General features: G+C 40.3%; 2 protein-coding genes across 5 annotated transcripts in view; both read right to left on the bottom strand.

Moving 5' to 3' along the window:
- LOC116065087 (complement C3-like) overlaps positions 1 to 19,795 on the bottom strand; it is a 119,679-nt gene extending 99,884 nt beyond the window's left edge. For all 4 annotated transcript variants that reach the window (XR_004898729.1, XM_036007041.1, XM_031320549.2 and 1 more), the window contains exons 1-11: positions 19,631 to 19,795; positions 15,276 to 15,471; positions 14,987 to 15,149; positions 14,704 to 14,798; positions 4,987 to 5,075; positions 2,916 to 2,998; positions 2,702 to 2,789; positions 2,461 to 2,563; positions 2,232 to 2,352; positions 1,688 to 1,803; positions 1,132 to 1,278 (exon numbers count right to left, since the gene is read on the bottom strand). Coding sequence is in view for 3 of the 4 variants with exons in the window: in XM_036007041.1 (XP_035862934.1) it covers positions 1,132 to 1,278; positions 1,688 to 1,803; positions 2,232 to 2,352; positions 2,461 to 2,563; positions 2,702 to 2,789; positions 2,916 to 2,998; positions 4,987 to 5,075; positions 14,704 to 14,798; positions 14,987 to 15,149; positions 15,276 to 15,471; positions 19,631 to 19,707 (1,278 nt within the window). In the remaining variant the exon portion in view is untranslated. The remainder of the gene's footprint in view (positions 1 to 1,131; positions 1,279 to 1,687; positions 1,804 to 2,231; positions 2,353 to 2,460; positions 2,564 to 2,701; positions 2,790 to 2,915; positions 2,999 to 4,986; positions 5,076 to 14,703; positions 14,799 to 14,986; positions 15,150 to 15,275; positions 15,472 to 19,630) is intronic.
- Positions 1 to 27,684, bottom strand: part of LOC116065088 (NACHT, LRR and PYD domains-containing protein 3-like) — a 321,141-nt gene that overhangs the window by 187,826 nt on the left and 105,631 nt on the right. The gene's annotated exons all lie outside the window — the stretch shown is intronic.

Here is a 27,684-nt window from a genome sequence, read left to right as displayed (position 1 = left end):
GGAATCAGTTTAGGAGACAGTTTGTCTTACATACTTCATCAGGTTTGGCTCCAGTCCTTCATAACCATTCATTACTTCCTTCTTGCTCAGACCGAGCTTTCCAGATCTGGTACAACAAGGGCCTGTTAACTATCAACGACCTATATGCTGATGGCGTTTTCTATTCTTTTTCGGATTTATCAGCAAAGTTTAACTTTCCAAATAGCCATCTATTCCGCTCTTTTCAAATTTGACAATATTTATGATCTCAGTCGCCTTACTTTCTTAACCAACCTCCAGGTTCTATGATTGATAAATTCCTATCACAAAACTCAAGTCAACGGGGCATCGTATCGACAGTTTATAATCCCATTTCAAACAGAGAGTCAAACTGTTTAGCCAGCATCTCGGTTTTACTCTAGCAGATGAGTAATGGTAACAGATGGTAGACCGTGTACACTCCTCTTTGATATGTGCAAGCAAAGCCTTACATAGTGCAAGATTCTACACAGAGCCCACCTTACTAACGCTAGATTAGCTAGAATATACTCCGATAGAACTGATAAATGCAACAGGTGTAATCCATTGCCTGCCGACTACATACACATGTACATACACTCCCCTTCCACACATAACAGCTGGATTGTTGAGGTACTGCAATGTGTAAGGCTTGAAAAGATCAGGTATTCTTTAAGAGGCTCCCTTAAGACTTTCCGCAAAATCTGGCAACCCTTTTTAGCCCATGTCAACACATTCAATATCAATGAAGAAACTGACAGAAACTGACCAGTCTGAACTGAGCCCTGAGCTAACCCCCCTCCCTCCCTTCGTTTTTTGAGTTGTTTATCTTTTTGTCTCTTCTGTCCTGGTGTGTGTTAGTATGAGTACTCTGTTTTTTTTTGTGGGTGGGCTATAGGGACCTGAAAGACAGGTGTGAGGAAGGTCCAGTATATGGGTTTGAAGCTCCTTTTGTTAACACTTATCTGTAAGATACATTGTTTATGTGAATTTCATTAACTTGGAAAAAAAATAAAGATTGGGGGAAAAGAATAAAAAAGATAAACAGTATTTGCATCATTGTAAAACATACTTCATTAACCTTTGCTAAACAGGCTGTAATGCAAAACATTTTATTAAAAATGAGGGACTCACGGTGATTATCAGTCTTGATTCCCTTGCCTCTGTATTGATGGAAAGCTTTGCCATGCCGTTGGCTGCGGTATAAGTCTGCACCTGGCCTGGGTCGACCATCACTGGAACACGCTCTGCTGGAGAGCCGTCAGGATTCACAACTTCAATCTGCCATCAGACACACAAACAGCTGAACAATCAGAAAAATGTTATTAAAACAAAGTAAGGTCACTTATCTTATAAGAATAGTTTTAATGCAAACTGCACTAGCTGTGCACTTAGTACTTTGATTTAAAGTAGATAGTTTATAGTAACCCAAATGGGTGAATTTCTCTTTTTCTTTGGAATCTCACCTGTTTGAGAAAATCAGCCTTTGCTTCATAATGACAATCCATGACAGATAAAACATGTCATATCAATTACAGTTATGCAACTTTTATATTCAGAATATATTTCCATCTGTGTTTGTATCTGTGCTTTGTAGAGTAACTGTATTCAGTAATGAAATGTTTTCTGTAAAGGATTTTTCTTATTTAAGTAACCATACTTTTGTATCATTTTTAAATAAGTACTTTACCACAACATCAAAGGACATTCCTGGTTTGAAATATTTGGGAGTTTTCTTAAAGGTGATAGTGTAAAGTGATGTAACAATCTGGATACTTCTCAACTCCGCCTCCGCCATTTCACCACCTGTGAATGAATGCAGAAACACAAAACAGATTTTAACATCTATTTACTTTCTTTTAGATTAACTGATACAGAACAATGTATCCTCAAATCTGTATTTTCTTTTTTTCCTTGAGTTCTTGTTTGGAAAATTATTATTATTATTGTCCACATTGCTGATATGAGTTATTTTGTGGGGGAGGACAACGCTCTGGTTGCCATTGCTAGCCAAAGAGCAACTAGTGTGTACATGGTTCAAAAGGTGATCCCGATCTTGGTCAGGCTGCTATAATAATAATAATAATAATAATAATAATAATAATAATAATAACAACAATAATAATAATAATAATAATAATAATAATAATAATAATAATAATAATACTGTTAATTTGACCCACAAATGATCAAACATAGTGAACAAGCACAAACACACAGTCTCTCTTTCTTACCGCTCTCTGTCAGCACACTGACAGCTACATATATGGAACTCCCCACCAGGTCAAGGATGTTTGGGAAAGTCTGTGTGATGTGCTCTGTCTTCAGTTTGACCACTCCATTACCTTTACTTATCTAATGTGACATAATAGAAAAATGCATCTTGAAATAGAAGCCAAGCTGTATAACATATACTGCATACGGCAGAATAACCAATCAACAGACGTCGAAGTATGTGATCACCTGCACTTTCTGAACAGAACTTGGAAAGCTCTTCTTTTGATTGTCTTGCATAACCCCAAACACCACGTAGGCCTTCCCATCCACCTCTTGACCAAACAGATACCTAAATCCACAAGAGAGGGACAAGCTTAAGCCAGGAAACAAGGAAAGTAAATAAAAAAAAAAACATCAATTGACTAACAGACTAAAAGAGTAAGCGGCCAATCAGGTCTCTAGCCACGAAACCAAAACCTTCACTTACGTAGCTTTGATGTTGACGGTGAGCTCTTGATGGTCCACGTAGAAGAAGGAGCTTTCAGGCATCAGTTTAACTTCAAAACTGGGCAGCACTGAAAAATGAAAGGAGTTTTATTGTGGGTCCAATCAAGTAAAAAATAAATCAACGTTAAAGTTTTTTAAATATTAAATATAAATACGTCAATACGTTAAATAAAAGTGCAGGTCTTGGGGCTCACCATATTCTTTGACCTCGAAGTCTGCAGAATAGTTCTGCTGTGGGTTGCTGCGGAACTTCGCCACCACTTTCCACAGTCCGGTACTACACACATACACACACACACACACACACACACACACACACACACACACACACACACATCATCATTATTATTATTATTATTTATGAGCAAAAAATATAAATATTCAGTTAGAAGTGAATCTGAAGCTATTTATATCTTACACAAATTGAGATATACTTGACATTTATACTACAATACAGAGAGCAATGACTACAGAAACACAAAAGTTGAGGAAAAAAAACAGGTTTAAAGTTCTCAGGTTAGCCAGCAAACTGAGCAGTGTGAAGGACTTCATGTTAACATTTTTCATCATAGAAAGATATAAACATATTGAAATTTGCTTTGCATAATGTTAAATGATTTAAGACATTTATGTTTTGAATTAAAGGGATACTTCACCGATTTAGCATTAAGCTTTGTATCAGTAGAAACCCGGTAGTATTTTTGAATGGCCGTGCTTCCCTCCCTCATGTCCTCCTGAGAAGGGAGATCTCTGGATTGAGGGTCTGGAAAAAAGCCTCAGATGACGCAAAATGACGATTTTTGCGTCATCTGAGGCTTTTTTGCCCAGAGGCTATGGACTACAGCCAGTAGTAGGACCTACTTCTGCAGGTTGTCAACACGCCCATAGGGGGTTGGACTGCCGACATTCTTCGAAATTTCACGAAACAAAACGAGTGTCAGCCATCTTGAATCCTCGCGTAGCGTGGCTTCTCAGCATCAAAACTTTAGATAGATTTATTCATCCCGAAGGAATTTTTAGAACAACAATTATGTGCATTCAAACTACCGCACACGTGTACCACTGGGATACATTGGTACAGATCGGAGAATATGCAGGACACTTTATTACAGACAGAATACTCGACACAGCTTCGCCCGCCGGCTATGGAGACCAGCTGTGCAGCTCGATGCCTCTGGCCGGTAAAGGGACATCATCAGCGGGGGACATTGAACGAGTTTGTGGGTGCCAAAATCGTGTTTGTTGTCAGCTCATTAGACAACAAACTGGACTACATCCAACCAACAAAACTCCCAACGCGAGTTCAGAGACTGCTGTATTTTTGTTGTTGTTGAAACAATTGCTGTATCGGACTATACAGCTACCAGTCTAGCTACTCTACTAGCTCTGTCGCCGGGTAAGGCTAGCTAGTGGAGGTGAGCTGTGTTAACACGGACTGCCTGGTGCAGAAATGGGGGTGCTTGTATCCAACAAACTGCTAACTGCTGGTGGAGTTTGTGACTGTTAAATGCCGACCATTCTACAATACACGCAAATTTGTATACTCAAATTGTATATAGATACAGTCTACCAAGTGCTAATGCTAGTAGCAAATTTGCAATTAGCCATCAATTTTCGTAAAACGGCCAATATTTGAGCTTTATATAGTTGATAACGAAATAGTACAATAATACAAATAAGTTTGTAGTGTCTGAAATATGAGACCTGCTGTCTCGTCTGCAATGTGTACAGCCTACCAAGCGCTAATGCTAGTATGTGTTAGCTGAACTTTACGGAGCATATAATGTGTTTCGTATGTTGTTTGTATATAATGTTGTTTTTATATATTTGAATTGTGTAACCACTTGAGCCACGGTGAAACGTTGTTTCGTGTATATGGTTGAAATGATAATAAAACATTGAATTGAGTTGACCGTCTCTGTCTGTCTGTAAACGGTAGGCATGGCTTGGGAGTGGACTCAGAGCAGCGAAGCAAGTGCATTCTGGGATTTGGTGTCTTTCATCCACTTGAGCCAAAAACACATTTCCTGGCTGTTCTCGGCCTAGAAGGCACCAATTTCAATTTTTTTTCACATTTATACTACATAAGTGATCCAATTTAAAGATATATTCAGCTTTCCAGCGGTGAAATATCCCTTTAAGGTCGCCTGTTGTCCATGTTAAAATGTGAATGCACCACTAAAGAACAGAATGTATAGAAATTAATTAAAAATAAAATACTAAAGAACAGAATGTATAGAAATTAATTAAAAATAAAATACTAACCTGATAATTTCAGCGAGTTGGAAAACTCCAGAGTGGATCCCTGATTTCAAAGAGACTGGATCAAGTGGTAAAATGATGCCTTCGGGGGTCTAAAAATAAACAATATTGTTATAATAAACAATCAGCTGTCTCCAGTGTTCACAGACATTTTCAACACCTCACTGGAGACATGCCACGTGCCAGCCTGCTTCAAGTCCTCAACAATCATCCCTGTTTCCAAGAAGCCAAGGACCACAGGACTTAATGACTTCAGACCCGTCGCCCTGACCTCTGTGGTTATGAAGTCCTTTGAGCGCCTTGTGCTTTCTCACCTCAAAGCCATCACCAACCCCCTCCTGGACCCCCTGCAGTTTGCCTACAGAGCCAATAGGTCTGTAGACGATGCAGTCAACCTGGCCCTCCACTACATCCTCCAGCACCTGGACTCCGCAGGAACCTACGCCAGGATCCTGTTTGTGGACTTCAGCTCTGCCTTTAATACCATCATCCCGGCTCTGCTTCAGGAGAAACTCTCCCAGCTTGGTGTGCCTGACTCCACCTGCAGGTGGATCACTGACTTCCTGTCTGACAGGAAGCAGCATGTGAAGCTGGGGAAAGACATCTCCGACTCACAGTCCATCAGCACCGGATCCCCTCAGGGCTGTGTTCTTTCTCCTCTGCTCTTCTCCCTGTACACCAACAGCTGCACCTCCAGTCACCAGTCCGTCAAGCTTCTGAAGTTTGCGGACGACACCTCCCTCATCGGACTCATCTCTGATGGAGACGAGTCCGCCTACAGGTGGGAGGCTGACCACCTGGTGACGTGGTGCAACCAAAACAACCTAGAGCTCAACGCTCTAAAGACAGTGGAGATGGTTGTGGACTTCAGAAAGAACCCAGCCCCACCTGCCCCCATCACCCTCTGTGGCTCCACAATTGACACTGTGGAGTCTTTCCACTTCCTGGGAACTACCATCTCCCAGGACCTCAAGTGGGAGCTGAACATCAGCTCCCTCGTGAAGAAAGCACAACAGAGGATGGACTTCCTGCGGCAGCTGAAGAAATTCAACCTGCCAAAGACAATGATGGTGCACTTCTACACAGCCATCATTGAGTCCATCCTCACATCCTCCATCACCATCTGGTACGCTGCTGCCACTGCCAAGGACAAGGGCAGGCTGCAGCGTGTCATTCGGTCAGCTGAGAAGGTGATTGGCTACAATCTGCCGCCGCTCCAGGACCTGTACGCCACCAGGACTCTGAAGCGAGCTGGAAAGATTATGGCTGACCCCTCCCACCACGGACACAAACTCTTTGAGACACTCCCCTCTGGCAGGAGGCTGAGGTCCATCAGGACCAAAACCTCACGTCACAAGGAAGAAAGTAATGGGCAGTGCTTTCTGCCACTCAAATATGCGGATTGATTGATGACCGGCAGGTCAAGATGTCACGAGATGTCAAAAATGTGATTTACATCCGCCAGATGTTTCTGACGCAATTCTTCGGGCGGAGACCGGATATTACCAGGGAGGAGACAGGAAGCTGCGTATTAATGTCCTGAGACAGGAAATTGCGTTTTTTAAATAAACCAATGGGCAAGAATGAAGTATCTTTACACTATTTGAAGCAGTTAAACATATAACTGTGATCCCAGAGAGTGGGTAAGACAAAGCAGTAAAAAAGGAATGTTAAAAAATGCAAGAGCTCCTCTTACAACAGGCTAAGGAAGTAGCTCTAATAAGTGTGAATGGGCCTAAGCCCCAAAGGTCAATGCATCTCCACACACACACACACACACACACACACACACACACACACACACACGTTACATTTTGTAAAAAATGATGATCATATGTCTGTGCATGCTTAGCTCTGGTTGGTATGTCTGGCTCACACTGTCCTCTGCCCTCCTGCGTCCTCCGCTGCTCCGTACTCATCTGGCTGTGCCAGCTTCGTTCTGGCCCGGGGATCTGTGTTCACTCCCCTTTTCTCTCCACACCTATTTGTCCCATGCCCAAACACTCTACCGGAAATTGCGTTTTCAGTTCAAATGAGCTAACCAGTGAGAAGTCAAAAAAAAAGAAAAAAAAGATCAACATTCCCTTTACCATAAATATGGTATTTTTCATCATATCACACAAAATCACAAATGGCATTTGAACACATAACATTCATTGTGACTACTTCCTTTGAATTTTGAGTGATTTATTCAACTTAGTCACACTTTTTTTTGTTTACGGTCAAAATGACCACCATAGGAAATTAATGGGAAAGAGTATAATATTCATCCATACACACACTCCTACAACTTTCCTGTGCTTGTGTACCATTATACACATGAAACACACGCACACACACACACACACATACACATATGAAACATACACATACACACACACACACACACACACACACACACACACACACACACATGAAACACACACACACACACACATACACATATGAAACACACACATACACACACACACACACACAGACACACACACACACACACACACACACACACACATGAAACACACACACACACACACACACATGAAACACACACATGAAACACACACACACACACACACACACATACACACACACACACACACACACACACACACATGAAACACACACACACACACACACACATGAAACACACACACACACACACACACATGAAACACACACACACATACACACACACAGACACAGTTCATGTTGTCATGTTGCCGCTTGTGCATGTGAACCACTAATGTTCGCCCACACATGCATATGAATTTTAACTTGTGAATACAAAACTTATTTTGTATCATTTTAATGTAACTAGTACAGATTTGTGTTGATTGACATTGACAATTCACAATGACAAACATTGACATTGACTAAAAAGATTGCTTGTGTTTAATGTGGTGAAAGATGGCAATTTAAAAAAAGATAACGTAGCAGCAAGTAGTTAAGCTAATTATATTAAATATACTAACGTTAAAAAATATGTGCTTGTGACATTTTTGTATTAATACAGCTGTTAAAATTATATTTTATTCTCCTTGATGTACACAATGCTTATAATAGCTGTAAAAAATGTAAGATAAGATTCAACTTTGCACCCTGAACCCAATTTGTTTCTTTGTAAAACGTCAACGTTAAAAGTAAGTAGTACTACCTTGAAGTTATATGACTTCACCAGATGCATTTATGTTTTAGCGACATTGCGTCGTAATTTCCCAATTCAGAATTAACACGTCCCCAAAATGTAAGTCTCACAGACAAGATATGGTATGTTCAACATGAATTTGAATTCATGAATACAAAACTGATTTTGTATCATTTTAATGTAACTATCATAACCACATTCGCTTAAAAGATTGTTTGTGTTTAATGTGGTGAAAGATGCCAATTTAAAAAAGATAACATAGCAGCAAGTAGTTTAGCTAATTATATTAAATATACAAACATTTTTAAACCTTATGTGATCAGTGTTAAAAAAGAAAAGAAAAAAAGAATGTAAGATGAGATTCAACTTTGCACCCCGTCCCAAATTTGTTTCTTTGTAAAACACCAACATTAAAAGTAAGTAGTACTACCTTGCATTTTACTCTGGTCTCATTGTATCTGCACTTCAACCATCGCTCAATTATTTATAATAAGTAATTATACAACGCAATATGCAACTGACAACTATGTCTTAATATTTGATGGCCTGTTCAGAGAATGACCGACAAATTATATATCACGTAAGAGCAGAAACTAAGAATTTAAGACCGGGATACATTTTTTATCCTGTAACAGTATCACTGAAAAGACCCTGAAGGGGCAACTATGATTACATCAAAACTCTGACTCAAACAAGGTTCTTGTTATTTAATTTAATTAATTTATACTGTTTATTGATCCCCAGTGGGGAAATTACAATTTACACTCTGTTAGAAATCACTACACACAGGCCTGAAATACACACACACATGCTCAGGACCTGATCATGCACAGATGGTGAGATGTCAGAGTGAGTGGGCTGCCAGTGGACCAGCGCCCTGAGTGGTTGGGGGGGTACGGTGCCTTGCTCAAGGAGGCCTTGCCAGGAGGTGAACTGGCATCTCTCCAGCTACCAATCCACACTCCGTACTTTGGTCCGTACTGGGACTTGAACCGGCGCCCCTCCGGTTCCCAACCCAACTCCCTACGGACTGAGCTACTGCTACCCCCCTAACCAGAAAAGAGAGGATTTAAAAAAACTACTAAGAGATTAAAAATGAAAAAGATATAGGAAGCTTGTCCCTCCAAGCGAACTGCTATTTTATTTACGAATTCGTATATCCAAATGTGCTATTGTTCGACTTTGTATTTCTATTATTGTTATACAATGTTCTGTCTTTTTTCTATCTACAACATCTATCAATGTTGGAAAAGATCTCTCTTGGAGTAGACTAGTTTCTCCCTTTGACAGAGCAAGGGCCTCTAGCTTGCAGTTGTCAGCGCTTACACACACACACACACACACACACACACACACACACACACACAGTTGTTTTATTTTCTTTTTTTCTGTTTCCTTGTCCCATTTTTTAGTCTTAAGTACTTAATACAAGAAACAAATTAACAGTTAATCATGCAACATTAGTTAGTTTACCTAAACACCTTTATGCTTTGTACAACTTGACATTAATGTACTTTATGAGAAATGTCTAAATAGTTATGAGAAAAACTGCAGATTCTAGTTTTAGTGATATATAATTCAGACCTGGGTAGCTTAAGTTCACTGACATTCGATAAAATTACTAACAACAGTTGTTGATGGAATGCACAATGCATCAGACAACTTTCCCTTCTGTGACATGCTACCACAGGTCAGTCTTTACCTAACACCTTTATGCTATGTACAACTTGACATTAATGCGTAACAACTATGTTTTAACCAGCTTTATCTTATTATCTTGTATGAACTTTTAGAAATAGTATCATATCATATATGCTGCATGAAAACGAACTGCGAGCCATAGCAAGGGGCCTCTAGGTCAACCTCTGCTCTGCTGAACACACACACACACACACACACACACACACACACAGACACCAGTGGTATGTCAACAGCTGTACATTTATGTCCACATACGTTCTCGCTTAGTAGTTATCTTTAGATTGGATATGTCATTAGATTAAATGCCCGTAGGAAAATAATTTCCAAACACAACCAGAACCACTCAAGCTAAAAAGCCTTGAGTGTTAAATGCCACATGTCCCACTGTAGCCTTTCATCTCACTATATACACAGTTTGGTTTTATTTGTTAGCCCTGTGTTAACCTTGTTAAGCTGTAAATGTAACAATTCTTCTCTCACTTTCATAAGAAAAATTGTAGGGTATATCTATCCAATTACAAATGCAAAGCACCGCTTATTAAACAAGAACAAGAAAATATATGAATGGATTTAAACACCAGTGCAGCCAAACACTATGAACAATCTTCATCTAGACAACACACACTGGCACTCAGAACATAACTGAAAGTAAAAACACTAACCTCAAACACTAATACAGAAACTAGAAACTTTTAATCTTTACAGTTTGGATAATTTGACTGATTTCACACAAATCAATATTTTCTTTAAAGAAAAAATATTTCACCTTAATTCATTTTATTTTATAACATACTAGTTTTTAGGTAAACAAGAAGGAACGAAAATCATCTGTTTGCGTCAATAGATAGATTTTTTTGTCTGTAGTAATGTATGTACATACTGGAAAAACGAGAATTGATTATTCTGGAGGTTGTGCTTCCAGTTCCGGTGACAAGGCAACAGCTTGATTGAGCTCGCTTATACCTCCCCCCAAAAGTAATTTTGTACTTTGTTTATCCTACATCTAAAGAAGAGAATATGCCTGGCAGCAAAAACTGAGTTATGAACCTTCGCTCCGGAACGCATAAGGAGACTAATAAGTATTAGCCAAAGAAGAAAACGGCAAACAAACAAATTGCTGGGAACGCAAGCAGCATGGCTGACTTAAGTGAAATGCACAAATTGTTTGCTGAGTTAAAAAATTCCTTAAGCAATGAGTACAAAGAACTGAAAGATTTTCGTCAAATCGTCTGAAGACCTTTTCAGTTTAGTGTTTTCAGGACAATATAATCTAAGACACGTCTCTTTCTTACCGACAAACAACAACGAGGATGACATAGCCCTGATCCAGTGGGCGTACCATGAACGTTGCTTCGTGCCTCCCGGATGAACCAATAACATTTTCATTGTGGCGTTTACTACAGCTTATGGGCGTCTAAAACTGTACAGTTATTTAGAAAAGTTGCAACAGAACGTTCTCTATACGGGCGGGGACACTATACAGGAATATGTAGCAGCCGGGCCCAAAAGCTATGCGTACCAAACCAAAAATCAGAAAAAAGTTGTGATGAAGGTGAAAGGCATTACTCAGACTCGAGAATGATGCGAACAAATCAACTTTGACAGCGTGTCAGAGCTGGTGGAGGGCTACCTCAAGGGAGCTAAAGAAATGACTCTTGAGACTCCGCAACATGTTATTAAACACAATAAAAAAGGGTTTCTGTTGAAAAACTCGACATTCCAGAAAAGGTTTAGGGTGGTGTACGACAAACGGTGGCTATTTCCTGACGGTACAACTCTACCTTTTGGCTACTAGGTCCACATGATGGAAGAGATTGATTTTGATCCGAGGTTAAAGGTGCCATTTTCATGTTTGATAGTTGGCCCAAGTGGCTGTGGCAAGACGTATTTTCTGAAATCTGTATTGGAGAAATGTGAGCGTGTGATGGATATTGTGCCTCAGAACATTGTCTGGATTTATACAAGTTACCAACCCATGTATGATGAAATGAAGAAAATTAATAAAAAAATTAAGTTTGTCGAAGGCCTGCCTGATTCTTTTGAAGATATGAGTATGTTTCCTCCTGAGCAATCACATCTGGTCATACTAGACGATGTCATATTTCAGGCATCTGACCACCCTGAGGTGGTGAAAATCTTCACACAATACAGACACCATTGAAACATGAGCGTTGTTTTGCTCGCGCAAAATGTATTTCCACAAAGGCAGATACAGCCGTACCATAAGTTTAAACAGCAATTATCTGGTGCTATTTAAATCATCAGATTTTTCCCTCACAAAAACAGTTTTTCCTGGAAGGTTTTGAACATGCTACAAAAGAGCAACACGGCTATATAATCCTGGACCTCACGCATTCATGCCCACAACGTTACAGAGTGCGTACAGGACTACTGCCCCACCGGAGTGTCTTTGTAAAACAAGCTGGCACTAAATTGACTCTTTAATGTGTCCTCTGAAAAGTTGAGTAAGGTTTCTATCATGGCTCTGTAAGGGTGAGTGGCGCTGGATTGTGAAATCAATCTGTCCCCCAGAATAACGTCGCATTGGCTAAAAATTGTATTGAGAGGATAATTGACTAGGCCCACCGCTGTATCGGCTGGGATGTTTGCCCCATCCTTCTCTGTGATTTTAACTCGGGAGGTGTAACAACGTGTCGTTCAAGTCCAAATACTTTTCACCGTCTCCGGGTAAAAAGAATTCGATGGCCGAGTTGTTACTCAGTGCAGAGAGGGGCTGTTATTCTTGATATTTTTAATCTTCTACAGATAGTTGCGTCATGGGAGCTGAAAAGAGATCCAGTTCAGCCAGGGTGTACTCGGCTGATTTCTGATGTAAAAGAGCCATTGTGTGCTGCATTAAAATATGTCAGAGCTCTGCGCCGACTTCCTTCTCTTAGGCGCGCCTCACCTGACTGATTTGCTCTTCTTAAGCGTTGCACGTTTTTTAAATGCAGAGGAAACAACATGCTCACCTGGCGGTCGTTTCCTTGCTCTGCGGGACAGGACCAAAATACCTCCTGAACCTTCTTGATTCTTATTCTCGGTCAGTTTTCCCATAAATCCTTTCACGGCATCGGACGCAATGTTTGTAGGTTTTGCTACAGCGAAACCTTTTTTCAGCAGAGGCGATACGAACCGAAACAATTTCGAAAAGATAGAGCCTATACCTCGTCCATACATGACCGGGGCTCCGTAAAAAACGGGTAAAGCCCCGCCTACTTGACCTTCATAGTACGCTACAAAGCGCCGAGGATCTTCTTTGATATGAAGCATCTTACCGGGTCCTTACAATGAACGTTGGACTGGTTTAAAGTGTAATTTCACAATTGTCTTTCCAAACACAAAATCGACGTTCCTGTTGCGATCGGTTTTAATTTCAATGCGTATGTTTTTGATGTAATTTTTTGACACAGGTATATAATGTACCGTATTGTACCTGATGCTAGTCACGTCTCCAAAACCTTTCACATTCACCACACAAAGCAGCGGTGAGTAGCTGTTGCTGACCGCTTGATACTGAATAATGTCAGTGTATACAAAGAGATTATATACGCCCGCATTTAAATCACTGGGATAGGTAGATAGACTCCGAGAGAGCCTCTACCATTCGCCGGCTTTTAAGCCTAACATGTAAGCCAGCGGGGGGTAGGTACGGATTTTGTAAAGACCGTCGCCTTTGAAGTCGATGCATTTGGTCGCAATGTTGAAAGTCGCATCAAAGGATGGATCATGCTTTTTGGCCGCCGGGATCAAGTATTCCAGGAGATCTTTAGGGAGGTTATAGTACGCACCACGATTGAATTTCACCTTCACCAACGGTTGAGGTTCGTCAGTCACTCAGTTCAGTTCAAAATAGGATGAATCTGCTGGTAAATTATACCACGTACGAGGTTTGCTTGAACCAAACTACTTGTTGATCCACCCCTCTTCTCTCACTGGTTCATTCAAAAACACATCTTCCTGTATCTCGCCCATTGGTTCATCTGAAAACACAATTTCCTGTCTCAGGACATTAATACGCAGCTTCCTGTCTCCTCCCTGGTAATATCCGGTCTCTGCCCATTCTGGAAAGCTCCGGAAGAATTGCGTCAGAAACATCTGGCGGATGAAAATCACATTTTTGACAGCTCGTGACATCTTGACCTGCCGGTCATCAATCAATCCGCATATTTGAGTGGCAGAAAGCACTGCCTATTACTCTCTCAAGGACAGTTTTTTCCCCTCTGCCACTAGCCTTATCACCAAGGCCCGGAGACCACCATGACTCTCTCCACACCCCACCTCTGGCTCTACATGCCACTGTACTTAATCTTACTCTCTTATTTTTAATACATTCTGTGTGTGTGTATATATATATTTATACTTGTTTGTTCTGTTCTTATTTTAGAGAATGTGACATGCACCTACAACACCAAAACAAATTCCTTGTATGTGTAAAAAACGTACTTGGCAATAAAGCTTTTCTGATTCTGATTCTGAACAACCATAAACAGAGAGCAGTGCCAGTTTACAAATAGATTTAGTAAGTCCATGATATATTTCATTTATGTCTTTTGTCTATGAACCACTTTTTCAGGTATTTCTAAAACATCTCCACTGAGAGAAGAGTTCAATGTGCAACCTGACCACTAGATTTATTTTTTCTTGCTTTTATTTGTACAGGAAGTAGCAGGACATGTTTTACTAGAGTCATGAAACCTAACAAAGACATAAGGTTAACTGTGGATGTGTTTTTTAATGTTGGTCATTTGGAGGGAAATAATCTACTGTTTTTTGTGTGATATCACTTCATTAAGAGGTTTCATGCTCTCAGTTTCAGCTGACTATATAACATTACATTACAATCTGTGCTTATCAAATATAAAATACAGTACCACAATCTCAATGGCAATAGTAGCATCAGTTTGGGCTTCGGCATCCCTCTCTACGGGCTCCATACGGGGCGTCACTGCAAACATCCTAAAATAAACTGACAGAGAAAGAGGTTGATTTTGCTGCTGGAGGTTGGAGGATGGTGTATCTATTTTTGAATTTACTAATCCACTTATGTCAAGAGGGGTTTATTTTACTGTAATTTACAGTACAATCATTCAATTTTGGAAAAACAAGTCTCTCAGTGTATTTCTTAACAGTTATGTAGCCTAGTATTGAACTCACCTTTACTGTTGGGGGTGTAGAGGGTCTTGTCAGTCTGGATGAAGATGTACCCAGACTGGAAGGACACCAAGACCACTTTCTCCAGCCGTTGGTCAGGGAACTGAGCTTGCAGGTACACATACTGCTTCATGGTAGGATCCTTACTGAAGGTTCCAACAGGGATCTGAAACCAGTATGATGAGACATAAGCAGTACGTGCATCTTATCATCATCTTATCTACTTATTGGTCGTGTTAGAAAATGAAGCTAAGTAACAGTGACATGCATACAGTGACAGTATTTCAGTTACCGTTATTTGTCCGAGCTCCTGGAAGTTTCTTTCACTGGTAAGGGTCAGAGATGTGGATGTCAGCCATCTGGTTTTGGCTGGATGGTCCATCACGCTGATGAGGACCTGGATGTTTCCCCCGGTGCAGTCTTGACACTCCACAAAGATGTTTTCTGCTGTTCCTACCCGCAACAAGTTAGGGGCAGACATCACCTTCCTGCAGAACAGCAGTGAGAGAGAAAGATATTAATGTGACTATATTGTAGTCATTGTGCAGAGGTGACCACATGCTGTTTATGATGTACTGACAGTTGTCAGTGTTTATACACATGGTTTACAGGTGTATTTGTTTGTACAAAGGTTTAAAGAGTGAATCTCTTACAGAAGTAGTTCCTGACCTGTTTTGTATGTGACCCCTTAAAAATCTCCTTGTAACCCTTCGTCAATTGGCTATTGTTGGCTATTGACCTTACTAAGTGTGACTTTTTTCTGTAAGATATGAATGTGCTTGAAGAGGGGGAACATTTTCAGTATTTCACGAGAAACAAGCTAAAATGATAGGAAGTCTAAAAAAACCTAATTATTAAAACAGAATTAGGTTTTTTTCTCCGCCCCTTCCGGTGGACTTCATGGGATCTTTCGAAAAAATATGAACGGTAGTGAACGGGGAGAGGCAAATTATTTTTTGATCCTGTTTGAATTGAGCCATGGATTACAAATATGATGTTCCTCAATTTTCAACCGAAGAAAGTCTCAGTTAGCCGTAGGTTTGACATATGACCACTTAGTTTAGTGTGAAACCGCTCAGTGAACTACATCTCTCGTCTCACACAATTTACGTCACCTAGCTTGATGCTCAACTTGCTCGCTAGCTTGCTAGCTTAGCTCTGTTCCACAACACATGTACCGTTATCTTACCTGATGTGTTTGAACTACCGTTCATATTTTTTCAAAAGATAGGTCCCATGGACCAGAAGTAGAAGGGCGCTGACCCCTCCCCAGTAAGCACACATACGTCGCCACGACGTATGCCTTCAAAACACCCCGATGAGCATCGTCACCTCTTACTATCATTTTCTTACTGATATATCACTAACGTTTATTACTTAAATAAAAACAATTTGCCTGAAAAGCTAGCGTTAGCTTGATGTAGTTACTGTCTAGTCACTTAACTTCATGTTTTACTTTTTGTTGAAGCTTAATTGACCATAACCCTAGCTAACGTTACATAAAACTGACATTAGATAGATAGATAGATAGATAGATAGATAGATAGATAGATAGATAGATAGATAGATAGATAGAATTTTATTGATCCCAAAAAAACTGGAAATTCCGGTGTTGCAGCAGCAATTAGCGGTTTATAATCGTCTTTAATAGGAACTCAACACATTCGATGGACATATTGAATCACATTTGACTTTGAGATCAATACAATTATCAATATCACAATTAATTTGATTGGTACTTTTCTGTTTCATGTTTATAGCAAGGGTAACTTTGGTAGACTGTTAGTTGTTGTTTGTTTGCTTGTTTATTTCACTAGTTATCCCTCATTAAAAAAGTGGTTCTTGCTAAGAATATCACCATCTTCTACAAAATGTCAGGAATACACCGTGTTCATTGCAAAACAATAGTTTGCAATACTAAAAATACTGCATCCTCACAAAAGAGCAGTATTTTTGATAGTAGCTTTCACATAGTGTGTCTGTTTTTATGTTGGTATGATGTATAGTGGAAGATCAGAAAACGTGGGCAGGAGTTGGGAGAGAAGGAAATGCAGAGATGAAGGACATCATACCACAAGAATAGTTGTATAAGCCTGATCAAAAGAGAAAAGAGTCAGGTATGTTATGTTGTTCTGTAACCTCCGAGAGACTGTGTACCACATGTTCACTGAGTGGAAGAGACTCACAGAGTTCTTCTCTCTTTTAACATTGGTTTTTAGTCTTTTTAATGTAGTTTTTACTGAGAGGGTTTTTATTATGGGAGCTGCCTACAAGAAGGCACAAAAAGAAAAATGGCAGCTCCTGAACTACCTTTCAGGTGAAGCTAAAATGGTGATTTATATAAGCAGGAAGAACAGGGTGGAGAACTGAGAGGGACAGGAGACCAGGACAGTCTGGCTCTGTAACATCAGAACAGAGAGGGACAGGAGACCAGGACAGTCTGGCTCTGTAACATCAGAACAGAGAGGGGCAGGAGACCAGGACAGTCTGGCTCTGTAACATCAGAACAGAGAGGGGCAGGAGACCAGGACAGTCTGGCTCTGTAACATCAGAACAGAGAGGGGCAGGAGACCAGGACAGTCTGGCTCTGTAACATCAGAACAGAGAGGAACAGGAGACCAGGACAGTCTGGCTCTGTAACATCAGGGCCAGACTCTATTTTAGGTTTTATAAACACATTGGAGACATTGATGCTTTTAAACAGCGTTGGTGTTTTAGTGACATTGTTTGTTCTGTTGTTGATGACGAGCTGGTTTTTGCACAAGTTTTTATCAGATGATATTCTTTTAAAATCAAATACTGAGATTTTAATGCATTAGCACTTTATTTCATTGTGAACATGCACAAATGATAAATATGTAAATAAAGTGTTTTTGTAAAAATCAAAAAAAAAAAATCTCTCTCTCTCTCTCTCTCTCTCTCTCTCTCTCTCTCTCTCTCTCTCTCTCTCTCTCGCTCTCTCTCTCTCTGTGCACACACACACACACGCACACACGGTCCAGTTCTGGTGGTTGATGAACGCAGATATGTGCTGATTAGCTCTCATAACGGGCCGGGTGGGTAGCACACTGCCATGAGTCCATGACGCTAATGTCTGATTACTGTCTGATATTTTGTGATTACATTCTAAATCTGCAGCGTTCTCTGTCAGGTAAATACAGTAGTACGTCTTCCTCTGATGTAGACGTAGCCTACACTGTAAGTCAGTAGTAGGCTATACAGTGGAGTTGAATATTAAGCGGTTTGGGGTCCTTCTGTAAGTCATTTTCAGGTACAATTTGGTTTTGATGAATTCTATAAGCAGCAATACCACAGGCCAAGAAATTGCCCGTTCCAAACGGGCACTGCACTAGTTTCAAGTAATTTCATGTGACCTATACTGACCAGTTTTGTTAAATGGGTTAATGCAGGATCAATTGATCGGCACATCTTCCTGACATCTGTACTACGTATCTGTAAGATGTATAGCAGATGTTGGGACGATGTATATGAGCCTGCATCTGTATGATGTATGACATATGTTGGAACGATGTATATAATTTATATATATATGTCGCAGAGAGAGCGGCTACCTGTCCGTCCGTGACAGACAGGTCGAACTGTGCTAGGGCTAGCGCTACTAGCATGTCATCCGAAAGTTACAGACACTTATGTGCAGAAATAGTAACTTTATCCACGAGTAGCACTTTTAGTAGCATGCCAAGCTAATGCTAGTTAGCTAGCCACGCACTTGCTGGCTGGCTCTCGGCGTAATGTTTTCTAGTAATTTCAGATGGTAATTGTTCTACTCTTTGCTACACAGATATGAACGCTTGCAGTTGCATAACACACTGTTGATGAAGATTGTGTGCTGTTGTGATTTTGACACGAGGTAGGCTTTGTTAAAAGTGGCTTATTTACTGTATATCAGCAATTTTAGTTGCTCACGTTTCAATTTGGGTTCTAACCTGCACCATGATATGACCAACTTCTCTGGGGACTACCAACTTTAAACTTCACAACCGCACTCCTGCTCTCCCTCTGACCGATCAGATAGAGACTCAGCCAAAGGTGGGAGTCTGGCACAACCTCCTCTGATTGGCCAACAGACGGGGTTACAGGTGCGTAGCATCGGCGACCGACACACAGGACATTAAACCTGTTTCAAGCCTTTTGAACCTGTAATTCTTTGTCCTCTGTCGCTAACAGACAAGTTCGCAAACTCTAACTTGAAGCACTAAAATTGATTTAAAAAAAGGTTTTGTATTATTATAATTTTTAGGGGGGCTGAGATTAGATTTAGGGGGGCTTGAGGACCCCCTAAAAATGGTCTAAAATCGCCTATGGTTTGGCTTAACGCATCGTTGTGCAAACTCTGAACAATAAAATAAGGCCAACTCATTGGCATCATTTCAATGACCACAGTACCTTGACTTTTGTAACACAAAATGCAAACTGGACTACAAGACACAAGTTAAACTAATATTGGTATCCATACACTTTTCAAATTGAATATAAATGCAGAGGACCCTGGATATTGTTGTTGGTTGCAGTTTAATCAATAACACTGTAACTATCAGGACAAACAGATATATTTTTGCTCTGTTTTCTTTGTGAATTAACTAAAGCACATGGGGGGGGGTGTAAAGGTAAGGTAGGTCTACTTACAATGGAGCTCCATCAGCCAGAGAAGTCAGAGAGACAAAGGCCAGAGAGGCCAGCAGCCACAGCAGAGTCCTACTCATCCTTCAGCCTGATCCTGATCCACTCTAGACTGTCGCTCTGCAGCACCCTCCTTTTATCCACTCCCCCCCACCACCTCCACTTCACCTCAATGATGTCTCACCAGTCCCCCTCTTCAATTTTCTCTCTCTTTTCAGGGTGCATGTTATGTTTAGGATAAATGAAAACACAATTATTTTCCCCTCTTACCTGTATTGCTATTTATCAATCTAAATCATTTTGGTGTGAGTTGCGCACTCTTGGATTTATCGGCAGTAGAGATTCTTGCAAGTACTATAGAACTAAATGGCAGTTGGTTTGTGATACTCAAAGTGCCGTGAAAATATAAATAAATAAATAAAATAAAGCTATTTTTTTATTTTTAAATAGTATTTGTCATAAGGCATATGTTTTAGGTATGTAATTGTGTTTTATTAGGTTCTGGTATATATGCAGTATATACAACTTAAACTTGTTTGAATTGTACTGTACAATGTTTTCCATTCAGTTATTGATAAAGATGTACAGTATTATTTGACCAAATACAATTTCTTTTGTGCAAGAACGGCGTTTTATGCTTTTTGCCATTTTTGCTTTCAAAAATGTAGTAAATGTACTTCAACTATTGAGCAGGAGCAGGAATAATGATGTACAAAATACTTTCACCAGAAATCCGATTTTAGACATTAACATGTAGAATTGATAAACCAAACATATCTAAGCTGTATAGGTCAATGGCGTGAGTCCTAACAGATTGAGTTGATTGAACATGAAAACATTCTGTATACAAGTTAGTTTAGTAATTGAATATATTGAACATAATACAGAACTTTTAAATACAAGACCTTTAAACTGAACATGAATTTAATGAATGAGATGTTTATATGTGCAACAGATATACATATTTTTTTAATCCAACAGATTTCTACAGCTGTGTAAATACAAACACAATTTCACATGATTTCCCAGCAGCAGTTGAGAACTGTTCGTTATCTCTGCTCTGAGGAAGAAGATAAACAGTAGAAAATCAATGAGGGTTTAGAATACAGTCAAATGAACAGTTCACTGCAAAATTACAGAAAAGGCTATTCTAAACTCGTGTTTTTTTTAAATGACTACTTTTTACTACTCTAATAATTATTATTCTGAGCCTGCTGAATCAGCATACTTACACATAATCACACATATTGCATATGCACACAGACAATGGGGGTCAAAGTAAAGTTAAGGCTATTCAGCAGCAAGGAATTTTCTCCAATAACAAAAATAATAATAATAATGTGATTTTAATGTTTTTATGCATTTCTTGAAATTGATTATTATTAATTATTATAAAACTAAGTATATATTTTGGAAAGTATCCAGATCATTCTTTGGATATTTGATTCAATGTTGTGGATGTTATTATACATCCACAACATTGTATCAAAATTCACTTTAATCTTTTGAACTACAGGCCTGGGAGTTATGGGGCCCTATTTTAACGATCTAAGGTCACGACGTGAAGCGCCTGGTGCAGGGGCGTTTAGGGCGTGTACGAATCCACTTTTGCTAGTTTGACGGTGGAAAAAAGGGTCCGTGTGCCGGGTGCATGGTTCTAAAGGGTTGGACTTAGTGTCTTCATTAATCAGAGGGGTGTTTTGGGGGGCGTAATAAACCAATCAGAGATCATCTCCCATTCCCTTTAAAAGCCAGGCGCGTTTGGACCTTGGAGCATTGCTGTTATGATGGAGGATTTGCTAAGCAGGAAGGAGAGATTTTCAGGAGAAGAAACTGATCCGCTCGTGTGTGAAGTGAATGCTACGTTGACTTTAGACCAGGTTTTTGTTGGTCAATGGTACGATCACACGCCCAGAATGCACCTGAACACACCTCCCTGTAAGACCAGCACGCCCAGAATGCACCTGAACACACCTCCCTGTAAGACCAGCACACCCAGAATGCACCTGAACACACCTCCCTGTAAGACCAGCACGCCCAGAATGCACCTGAACACACCTCCCTGTAAGACCAGCACGCCCATGGGCCACAGATGGGCGCAGGTGCATTTGCTATTTAAACGACGCGGGCGCTGGACTGGAAATTGCCAACTGCGTCGGTCTTAAACTAGCAAAGACACTTGCATCGGGCTTTGCACTGCGCTGGGTGCAAGATAGGGCCCATGATGATAAATACAAGGAGATATTAGTCGACAAATTTGTCAAATGTCAAAGATTTTGCCATACAATTTACACCAATGAATCTACTTCTTTAATATCTCTTTGTAGTAGGCCATTGCAGTCAACGTGGTAAATCAATTAGCTATATGAAAAGACAAATAGCCTAGCTTAGTACAGTGACTGTAAGCAGATTGAAACAGCTAGCCTGCCTCTATCTGTCAACCCCATGGTGACGACAAGACTCCAGTAAGTGACTGTGCAGAACACATAACCCCCCTTAATATCATATTGTAGTTTTTATACAGATTCAACAAACTATAACATGTTAATTAATTAGCTTCAGAGGTGCTGAAAGATGAATATTACATTTGGACTGTGCCAGGCAAGTTGTTTCCCCCGTTTCTTGTCGTTGTGCTAAGCTAAGCTAACCGGCTGTAGCTTCATATTTAATGGACAAACATGAGAATGGAATCAATCTTCTTATCTAACTCTCGGAAATAAAGCAAATAATATGTCCCAAAATGCCAAACTATGTTTTCAAACAACAGACAATGTAACTTTGTTATAGCCATACTCTCTTTGAAAATATTTTTGAATTATTATCTTAGTTTTACTCCAGTTAACTGTTACGTAATAGCAGCATTTTAAATTGCATTTAAGTGCACATACTGTGGACCATCAAACACAGTTATCAGTTGGCCACATTCATATTGACTACAGTGAACATTCAGGCAAAGTTCAATCTGGCTTCACATTTTGTTGTTGCAGTCACAGTGGGTCTTTGTTCTGCATGTCGACAGGAGTTCTACTATTTGGACATGAACAGTTTGTTTGATTAGTAATAATGAAACTAGGCCACACCAGACTGTCCTCAGCTGACCAACCAAACAGCTTCTCAACTTACACAAGGCCTTTCTCTCTAATTATTAAACCTTCATGATGTCAGAGTGATTGATGATTTGGCAAACAGAATCAATACACTTTGCTCCCTTTACTGAGCTAGTTTGTGTTTAAAATGTAACCTACAAAATAAAATAAAAAATATAAGAAAGTAAAAAAATGTGATGGCACAATAAGAAGAAAGAGAGAGAGAGAGAGAGAGAGAGAGAGAGAGAGAGAGAGAGAGAGAGAGAGAGAGAGAGGGAGAGAGAGAGAGAGAGAGAGAGAGAGAGAGAGAGAGAGAGAGAGAGAGAGAGAGAGAGAGAGAGAGAGAGAGAGAGAGAGAGAGAGAGAGAGAGAGAGAGAGAGAGAGAGAGAGAGAGATAGCGAGCTAAAAATCAGTTTCTGATTGGTTGAAGATGGAACACGTGGACACATGCAATTACATATGGACAGACAGGTGAGCGTGGGAGAAAACAGTTTTAGTTATGCCGCGAACATACATACCACTGACTGGATTAAGAGTTTCGTCGGTTTGCCAGAGCATCTTGTCTTGAACTAAGAGTCACCACAGGGCACGGCGTCGGTCACCTCACCTGGACGCTCAAAAACCGGCAGGCAGGCCTAAATCTCGCTGAATTGCTCAAATATCTAAGTTATCCCCTCACAAGAAGACATCACCTAGGCCTACCCGTCAGTTTCTGAGCGTCTTCGTGAGTCAGAGAGCCTGGAGAAGCTCCTTCACACCTACAGTATATCAGCAGTTACACCTGTCATTTCACAGCAGCAGCAGCAGGCTCACCTGGGCTGACAATGATGTGCAATGATGGTGCACTTCTACACAGCCATCATTGAGTCCATCCTCACATCCTCCATCACCATCTGGTACGCTGCTGCCACTGCCAAGGACAAGGGCAGGCTGCAGCGTGTCATTCGGTCAGCTGAGAAGGTGATTGGCTGCAATCTGCCGATGCTCCAGGACCTTTACGCCACCAGGACTCTGAAGCGAGCTGGAAAGATTGTGGCTGACCCCTCCCACCCCGGACACAAGCTCTTTGAGCCACTCCCCTCTGGCAGGAGGATGAGGTCCATCAGGACCAAAACCTCACGCCACATAAACAGTTTTTTCCCCTCCGCCACTAGCCTTCTAAACAAGGCTCGGAATCCATCCTGACTCTCTCCACACCCCACCTCTGGCTCCTCATGCCACTGTACCTACTCTGCTGTAGCGTTCCTTTTCACTACTGTTTAACTTATTTTACTATTTATTTAAATTTATTTTATTGTTATTAATACATACTGTGTGTATATGTTTATACTTATATTGTTTATATCTTTTTATCCTTCTTATATTTGTATGTGTGACATGCTCCAACAACACCATGACAAATTCCTCATATGTGCAACGTACTTGGCAATAAAGCCCTTTCTGATTCTGATTCTGATTCTGAGGGGCCAGATGACATGCTTCTTTATATACTAAACCTATGTCACGTCTGCCAAAGACCAAAAACATGAAAAGCAATTTTTATATTGTGTTTGATTCAGAAAAACAATGTTTTTATTTCATTTAGGCAATATTGTTGGAAAGGGATAAACTAAAGGAATTTGTTAAATTAAAATTTGTAAGAAGCTTCTGCACGCATATTCTAAATCACAACCAATTTGACATTTGATTAATCTTAAATTGAACTCTATGCATCACTGAGCTCATCATTGCCAATTTCAATCAATTATTTATTAAACTTAAAGCTTAATATACAGTAATCAACATAACAGTAAACAGACAATGAGATTAAAAACCATTAGATTTAATCAATACAGTGCAACATTGTAAGCCCTCATGTCCCATAGCAGGGACATTTTGACATAACAAGAATTATGCAAAATAATTCTTTTTTAAAATGATTTTCTTTTCCTGAGTTTCACTGCTGCTGACACCCAAAGAGTTGGTACTGTTGAATCATCTCCTCCATGCCCAAACAGGTAATTCTGTGTTCCTCTCCGAATACATGCTGATACCTGAGGAAAGCACAGTGAAAAATACACATCTGTAACACTCTGTAACATGACATGAAAAGGGGGTGAGGCCCCTTCCCACAATCACTGTCAATAGTGAGAGTAACACTTAAGCTAGAGTACAAGAAAGCCTAACTTGATTTACTAATAGAAAACAGTGAAACATTAAAAATGTTTAAATGCAAAATCCACAAACATTTACGCAAAGAAAAAAACGTATGACTGACGTCTGTCATCTCTGTGAATATCGTTGGATGTGCCCATGATAAGGTAGGTTTTTCCCGTCTTCAGATCTAAAGACTCCCTGCAGTGGGGATAACTGAGGAATGTGTACTGTTTATTCAGAGGACTCTCATCAAGACTTCCTGTAATTCAAGAATAGGAGAACAAAGAAAAGGTACTTTAGGATTTAGTTAAATGCATAGCTAAAGATGTAGTACAAAATATTTATGCTGTATTCTCATACATACCCAGTGGAATCATGCTTAAAAAACAGACATTTTGGGTAATATGATTATTCACTTTTTTGCTGAGACTTGCTGAGACTGATAGCACTATTGATACCACTGTTACAGGAAATATGCAGCCAACAGCCGGATAATTTAACTAAATCTTTCCAATGGTAACACAATACACCCACCAAGCCTCTTAAGAGTCGCCTGCATTTTCAAGCTTTTTGGTCTAAACGTCATACCCAAATTAAAATTGGTACAGCTCCCATATACTTTGACACTCAGAGATGTGCCTGGTATCACTGGAAAGAAAACACTCTCAAGTTTGTGTTCCAAGTGTCAGGGTGATTCTAGACCTTACTGACACAGAGTTACAGAGGCTAGAATGGAGGGTTTTTATTTCCGTCCAAGTCATACATCTGTAAAATGATTAAAATACATTGCTGTGAACACATATTCCAGCTGACAGACAATCCAGGACATTAGCCACATGTCTCAGCTTACTACAGAAAAAATCCAGAAGCCAAAAGTCTCAAAAATTGATTTTATATGAATTTTTTTCTACATATATGTCTGTGCGTTTTTCTGATTTCCATTTGAAAAGTGCAAAGAAAAAAGCCGGAAAAAGTGCGGAAATGAAAAACAGTTCAGCGATTTCCCGTTGTGATTCGGCCAGAAACGTCAAGATTGTGAGGCGAACAGCTCGTTTTGGATATAATGGCTTGGATATTCCATTTCCTTGGACTCTTTGGGAAAAATTTGGGGCAAAAAAATCCACGCTGTGGCTAAAGGGACAAGGAAACAGGTATGGATGCACTACACACGGGCTGCGCTGTTTACGCTGTATTGTTTTATTTATTATAACTTTGTAGCAGTTGTGTAACTGCTGTAAATCATCTTATGCTTTGTGTGTGGGCTTAATGGAATCCTGAGACTCTAAGCTTTAAATTGGTGTGTCGCATGGCTGTATATTTTGAAGATTTAATGCTTTAAAGTTATAAAAACGATGCCACAGCCACAATCTGTGCCGTAGACGGCACAGTGACACTTAAGAGGCTAATCTCAATGTTTAATCCGCACAAAGAAATAAAGTGTAAAAAAGAACAATTCTTTTTTTTACAGGGGTTAAATGGTGGACTATTTCTTGGCCAGGACCGAGAACTTCCTGGTGTATCTGCTGGTTTCCTGGAAATGCAAGATAAGTTAGCTGGCTGCTAGAGGTAGCTTCATACTTAGCGTACAAACATGAGTGAACATTAAACAAGACCAATATTCTCATCTAACTTTCTGCAAGAAAGAGAATGAGCGTATTTCCTTAATTGTTGAACCAAGCCATCACCTATAAGGCACATTAGAACATCCATTTCTAGTACATTTCAGGCAGTTCAAAGATAAATACCTACCTTCTTTGATGACGTCCAGTACCTTCACTGTGAAAATGTCAGTGGACAAAGTACACTGAGGACAGACAAGTTGCAGATTGTTAGCTCACTTTCTCCCTTATTTGGTCCTACCAATTCTCTCAATCTCTAAGTCACACAAACACATGCATTTTTGTGTGATATAAATTCAATTCATGTACACTCTGTTAACAAAATCTATTATGCTGGTCTGTGTAGTCTGACAGACCTTAGCTGTTCGTTGATCATTGGTGATTTGGTCCTTGTTCTGCATACTGCAGTTCTCTGGAAATACACAATGGATAAGGCATATACACAACTGGTTACATATGCACATGGGGATGTGTGTGGATGGGTTGAAAGGTGAGTACATCTGTATCTTAGTCACAATTTAAGTATTATAATGAGCTATTGTTTAGCTAGACCCCTGCTCTGATCATACTAAATCCTGCAGGTGCTTGTTGCCTTGAAGTTCACTGACAACGTCATCAGCCTGATCACCGACGGCGCCAAGACGGCCTACAGAGAGCAGGTCAGAGCCCCGACATCTTGTGCTGAAACAACAATCTACAATCTCCATCTCAATGTCAGTAAATCAACAGCAAGGGACAGAGAGAAGGACCCATCCCCCTGGCACCTCCTCCTCATGCTGGTCACACACTGCTGTGGGATGGCATCCCATTCTTCAACCAGCATTTGTCGCAAGTCAGCCAACGTGGTTGTGTTGGTCACTCTGGCACCAACAGCACGCCCAAGCTGATCCCACAAGTGTTCAATGGGGTTGAGGTCAGGACTGCTGGCAGTCCGTTATCCTCTCCACTCCCACATCCTGGAGGTAGTCTCTGATAAACCCCGCCCTGTGGGGGCGAGCGTTGTCATCTTGGAGGATAGAGTTCGGTCCCAGACTGTGGAGATATGGGATTGCCGCTGGTTGCTGAATCTCATCTCTAAATCAGTCACCTGATTGGCAGCACCTGGGGGTACCAGAAGCTCAAAACAAGTGTCAATAGCAACAGCAAAATAACCTGTTTGGCATTGGCAGAGAAGAAGGCAAATATTTCATGGGCGCAACCCACATACTCAGCACTGCT

Source organism: Sander lucioperca, chromosome 11, assembly GCF_008315115.2.
Source record: "Sander lucioperca isolate FBNREF2018 chromosome 11, SLUC_FBN_1.2, whole genome shotgun sequence".
In the NCBI taxonomy this organism is placed as follows: Eukaryota; Metazoa; Chordata; class Actinopteri; order Perciformes; family Percidae; genus Sander; species Sander lucioperca.
The sequence above is the reverse complement of the archived record's forward strand: the minus strand, read 5'-3'. Positions and strand labels throughout refer to the sequence as shown.